The sequence below is a fragment of the Pinus tabuliformis genome, chromosome 3_2 (assembly GCF_031772625.1).
Source record: "Pinus tabuliformis cultivar Carrire ecotype Pingquan chromosome 3_2, CPIR1, whole genome shotgun sequence".
Lineage (NCBI taxonomy): Eukaryota > Viridiplantae > Streptophyta > Pinopsida > Pinales > Pinaceae > Pinus > Pinus tabuliformis.
Genome location: NC_142302.1, coordinates 976,688,002 through 976,693,824, shown reverse-complemented (window position 1 = coordinate 976,693,824; position 5,823 = coordinate 976,688,002). Strand labels below are relative to the sequence as shown.

At 42.1% G+C, this 5,823-nt stretch overlaps 1 protein-coding gene across 1 annotated transcript; it reads right to left on the bottom strand.

Moving 5' to 3' along the window:
- Positions 1 to 958: 958 nt before the first annotated feature.
- Positions 959 to 5,482, bottom strand: LOC149183894 (protein terminal ear1 homolog). Its single transcript, XM_089415132.1, has 5 exons — positions 4,495 to 5,482; positions 3,582 to 4,389; positions 3,306 to 3,422; positions 1,765 to 1,906; positions 959 to 1,677 (listed from the first exon to the last, which is right to left on the bottom strand). Exons 1-5 carry the CDS (start codon positions 5,480 to 5,482, stop codon positions 1,267 to 1,269), a joined length of 2,466 nt encoding a protein of 821 aa, XP_089271258.1. The 3' UTR covers positions 959 to 1,266.
- Positions 5,483 to 5,823: the final 341 nt, after the last annotated feature.

Genomic DNA, 5,823 nt, shown 5'->3' with positions numbered 1-5,823 from the left:
GAATCCAGTATAACATTAAAACTTGTTAAGCAACATGAACCCAGTTTAACATTGACAATTTTTGCACGGAATTTACTAATCCCATCCCTGATCTTGGCCTTCATCCCGAGGGAAATTCAACTTAACCGTAATTTTTTTACATTATAAAGCCATTTCCATCCAATTCCTAATCCTTCTCCAATCACAGTTTCATTTCTAAATCCTTCTCAAAACAAACTTTCCTTACATTCTTCCATGGGGAGAAATTGTCATTATATCTTTTCAAACAGAAGCTTTATGCTTTCATCTCCTGCTTTTTCTTATCCAATTCCATTGGTAGAAATCATCGTTATATCTTTTCAAACAATAGCTTTTATGGTTTTATCTCTTGCTTTATCATATCCAATTCCATTTAACTAAGTGGATCCTTTTTTTCAGATAGAATTTGTACATTTCAGTGAACTCTAAATAGAGGAAATTAGTATTATATCTCTAACTTAATAACAGTTAGAAGGGTTAGCTGGAGTGGTCTAGAGCCAGAAGTGTTATATTTTGATATCGTTGCTAATTGTTGAGCCAGAGGTGTTGTACTTTGATATTGTTGTTGGTTGTTGCAGAGCTTCAACTATCTTTGATTATATTCCCTCTATTCCGTTGAGGCAAAGACTTGAAATCACTCTATTCCCTTGAGGCAAAGACTTGAAATCAGGACCGACTGTTTTACCAGGTTTACCGTCCACGAAAGGTGGAGAAGTACTTAGAAGCTTCCAGTGCTTTCATTCCAAGTGAAACCAAGTAAAAAAATTATTATGGAATGACAAAACACCATTTCTCTGTGATAGATTGTGCATTAAACAGAATTAAAGCTTTTAAGTTTTAATAAATCGATTTTGCAAATAAAAAAATGTTTGAAAAACGCGTGAACTTGAATGCAGAATTTTATAAAAACACACGATACATACAAAATACGCAGAGATACTTTTGCAGAATGAGAATGAAGAGCTTCAAATAAGTTGAATTGCATGGATTTGACTGTTACAGTAGGATTGTTTTAATTTTGGGGCCAAAGGATAATGAGTCCAAGAATTATAATAAATCTCAGAAGATGGAGCCATCTGGGTTTGTGGAGAATGAGTTGAATGGGCTGGTACATCAACCCAATTAATGGAGAACATAACTGCAGCTTCAGGTGTTTTGCGATGAAATGTTTATCATCTGGGTGTTATTACCATCTCCTTTAAGAGCAGCTACTGGGACAAATGGGGGCGGTGCGCATGGGATTCGAACTTATGCACATCCAACTCTACCGGTGCTAGTATCACCACCACCACCCCCCATGGGCTTCTGCTGCACAGCATTCAGACGGCGTCTAAGAGGGAAATTATTCGTGTCGTGGACATTAGAGCTTCTGTGGGCGTAATTATTGTTACGATAAACATTTGTTGTTGTTGGTACGTAAGACTTGTTGGCAGCAACCTCAGCAGAGGCAGCAGCAGCGGGAGCCTTTGAATCTCTTCCTTCTTCAGGATTGCTGGTATTGTTGTTACTGGTTTTGTGAGAAGCAATGTGACCGCCCATGACCACAGGAGTTGAGAGCTGCTCCCCGTTACGAGGTGGAGAGAATACCAAAGGCAAATACTCATCTGTATCACAAGCAAACTTGGAGTTCCGAAAATGATCTTCCAGCGCGACTCGACCCTGGAACATATGAAACCCGGTCGATCAATTAAAGCTGACCAGGCTAAAAACCCAAAAAACATATGCGTTGAAATAAAAAATAAGCACCTGAACTCTGGCATAAGTTACTTCGCAGATCTTTCGAGAATTGAATGCTTCCCATGGCTGTTTGTGGAAGGCCTTGTATAGTTTCCAGGTGGCTTTAGACGTGGTCATATTGACAAATGCATAACCCAGATTGCATTTGTTTCTGCAAAAAAATTTAAACAAAGTTACTAACGTTCGGTCAAACTTGAATATGGTTTCTGCAAAATATAAAGTATCACATTAACTACAAAGTTATTAACCTTCTGTCAGACTTGAATGGCTTCTGCAAAATATAAAGTATCATATTAACTTACCAAAAATATAAAGTATACTATTGACTTGCAGAATAAAGTATCCACTAAAACCAAGCAAGAAAAAGTATCCTATTTAAGCTCCACTTAAGCCAAGGTATTAAACCGTCCAGTTAAAACCAATTTGGATGGTGGCTGACAGAGGAAAAGCAAGCCAGAAAAAGCACCCTATTAATGGTGGGATGGTGGAGGGATTCAAGTAATAAATTTATCCTGTTAACATCCCTATTAATGGTGGGATGGTGGAGGGATTCAACTAATAAATATATCCTATTAACATCCTATTAATGATGGTATGGTGTAAGGATCCTAAATAATAAATATTACCTATCCACTGAAACCAATTCGTATGGTTGAATGACTGGTGGAAACCAAGAAACAAGGAAAAATATGAAAAATATCCTTTTGATGTCCACTTAAAACCAATTTGGATGGTTGGATGATCAGAGAGAAGCCCAGAAAGAGAAATATCCTATCCTCATAAATTTAAATGTCCACTTTAATTTTACAGTCCACTTAACCAATTTGGATGAAAGACACCAACAAAGGTCACAGGAAGGAAACCGAGGAAAAAGTATTTTATTGACATCCACTTATCATAGGTTTGGGTGGTGAGAGGAAGGATGAACACAAACCAAAAAACATATCCTTTAACAAGTTTAGACAGTCTGCAAAAATTTGATGGTGGAATAACTTGAGGGAAACCAACAAAGAGAAGTGTCTTATTAAGGCTCACTTAATCCAATTCAGATGATCAGATGTGGAATGACAGAGAGAAACGATAAAGAAAAAACATCGTATGAACGTTCAGTTTAACAAATTTGAATGATTGTTAATTTGCATACTGTGATGACAAGAGAGAAAGAAAGCAAGAAAAGTAGTAACTTACCAACTTCAACTCAAATTGATCAGGATAGTTGCCAATTTGGATCATGGAATGTTTGAAGAAAGAAAAGACAAGAAAAGCATCTCATTAAGATGCACTTAAATCAATTTGGCTCATTGCCAATTTGGATAGTTGAATAACAGAAGGAAGGCTGAAAAAAAGTATTTCTATTAACATCCAGTTAAACCAATTTGGCTCATTGCCAATTTGGTTAGTTGAATAACAGAAGGGAGGCTGAAAAAAAAATATTCTATTAACATCCAGTTAAACCAATTGGCATCCACTTGAAATAATTTAGATAGTCAAGGCAGGGAAACCAAGAACCATGCCATTAATGAGGGAAAGCAGTGACAAGTTTTTCTTACTTGAAATCGATTGGCAGATACACAAAATCGTAAGCCGAAAATGGCTCGCTTGGGTCCGTGATGCGCTCGTTGCAGCTGATACAGTGCTGGTCCAGCATCGATAGAAGCATCTGCTGACTGTAACAACATGACAGACCCAATTTAATCCCCCCCCCCATTAATCCAATGGAAATCCAATCAACCAACAAATTGAAATCATAAAACTTCCAATGGACCAACAAATTGAACACATAAAATTCGGAATTTAAAGCTGCCATTAAAAGAGACAAACCAGACCTGTACTTATTGGGAATGTTTTTGATCATGACGGTCGTTCTGGCTTCGCTGGAATTGGACTCCGCTTTGGCCTCGTCAAAGGCAAAATGTGAAGCGGTTTCGCTGTGTATTCTGGCAGAATTATTACTGCCAAACTTAGCAGAAGCAGCAGGTGGAAGAGGAGGCTTTACGCCATTGGCTTCTGCTGGAGAGAGCTCACCTCTCACCTGTTGTGATTGCTGCTGTTGGTGGTGGCTACCGTTACCTCTCCTTCTTCTGACATCAATGCCCAACCTCAATCTGCCATTATAGCTGTCGTTGGTGGTGGTGTTAATGTTGTTTTTGTTGGGGTTGGTGTTGGTGTTAGGGTTCCCTCTGCCAAGACAGCCTGAACCACCGCTCCTGCCTCTGCCACCCCTGCTATTCAACGCCGACGTGTGGGTTACCCGTTCTGCAATCGGCCGCTGCGCCCATGTTGAGTCCAGCTCGGCCGTGTTGGTCCAGCGTGGATAGACAAACTGCTGACGTGGCTCAGGGCGAATGAGCATGGGAACGGGGTGGACGTGATTACTGTTGGCACCACCACTACCACCCTGGTGAAGAGGTGGAGAGGCGTGCATGATGGGTTGTTGGAGAGGGAGTGGTGGTGGTGGCGGTGGCGGGCGTCTGGTTTGTCCACCAGGGCGGCTGAATTCAATTTTCACACGCTTCCCACCAATCTCCTGCCCGTCCATTTTTTCCAGCGCACGCGCAGCGTCCCGCACATCGAAAAACTCCACGAACTTGTGCTGGCGTTTAGTCGGGGTCTCCCTGAGCTCCTTCACGGCACCTGCAAAACAACCAATGCAAAGCCACAGGGCAACAAAAAATAATATATATATAAATGAAGCAAATCCGTCAAATCCAGAACACAGAGAGAACAGTACACACATACCGAATGCCTCGAAGATCGATATGAGCATGTTAGTGTCGATATCCGCATCCAAATTGAAAACCACCAGTGTGCCCTGGTTGTGGCCTTCTGGACCGGGCGGGAGACCAACAGGAATGGTGTACTGTGCCCATATTGCCTTTCCTCCTATAAGTCCTCGTGATAATCCCGGTGGCGGTGGTGGCGGTGGAGGTATTTCATCATGGTCATCGCAGTTTTCATTCTCATGATCTTCATCTCCCTTTTCTTTTTTCCTGTGCAGCAGACTATTGTAATGTTGTTGCAATCGCCTTTGCTGCATCAAATGTTGCTCCTGGATTTCTGTCAAGCCTGCTTTCGCATGCCTGAGATCGTAATAAAGAACTGTCACAAGCCCTTCTCGTCTCCTCTCCAAATCCAATGCACGAACAGGACCCCAGACCTCCAATTCCTGCCTCAAATCCTCTTCGCTCAATTCAACAGGCACAGAGCTTAAAAGCAGTGCTCGAGATGCATGTTCTCGGCCTAATGGATAAACAGCCCCGGGATTCGAACCCGCGACATTGTTCCCACTACGAGCAGCAACACCACCAGTGCTGCTGGAGTTTTTGGTGTCATTGTAGCTGTAAGGCCTGATTAGGGGCATCAATGGAAGACAATGGTTGGTTACATCCCCTTGAAAACCAATGGGAACTTGCTGCTGTTGTTGCGGATGGTGCTGCGCCTGCCTGTTATCCCAGAGCGGCTGTTGAATTGAAGCAGCAGGATAAGGAATGCCCATATCAGAGGCATTATACAAGGGCACAACTGGATTCACAGGAATCGAACACGCGCCTGCCGTGGGTGAAACATATGGTCGTGCGTCTAGGCGATAAGAATAATAGATTGGCGGAGGCGGTGGTTCTGGTGGTTGAAACATGGCATAAGGACCCGGTGTAAACTCTTGGGCACACGGGTCCAAATGTCTAGAAGAAGCCGAAGAAGCACGAGCAGGTGCTACCGCTGTATTCATTATAACCAGAAAAAATATTTTCAATATCGCAGCAGCAACACATCGACGATTCTAACCTTAGACCTCGGAAACAAAAGCTTCAAAATCCAGCCGAAATTTAGAGGCGAAAATCAGAATCCTAAACTCTGCTGAACTTCAACGCCTGCACATTCGAGCAATTATTTTTTCTTAGCATTCAAATTCCTTGTAAAAGCATAGACAAACAGACTACGCGCCACATTTGGCGTTTTGCCCATCACAATACAGCAAATCCCGCAAACGAACCCACTAAACACCCGAAAATCAACACTGTCGGACCGGCGGACAAAGCTGGCCCTCGAAATAGCACATTCCCAAAGCTC

What these genes read in the sequence shown, in the direction of transcription:
- LOC149183894 (XM_089415132.1), bottom strand. Translation starts at nt 5,482, where the DNA reads ATGAATACAGCGGTAGCACCTGCTCGTGCTTCTTCGGCTTCTTCTAGA. An exon ending in ATCGATCTTCGAGGCATTCG is followed by an intron (nt 4,390 to 4,494) that starts GTATGTGTGTAC and finishes GTTGTTTTGCAG; the next exon opens with GTGCCGTGAAGGAGCTCAGG. An exon ending in TAACTTATGCCAGAGTTCAG is followed by an intron (nt 1,678 to 1,764) that starts GTGCTTATTTTT and finishes CATATGTTCCAG; the next exon opens with GGTCGAGTCGCGCTGGAAGA.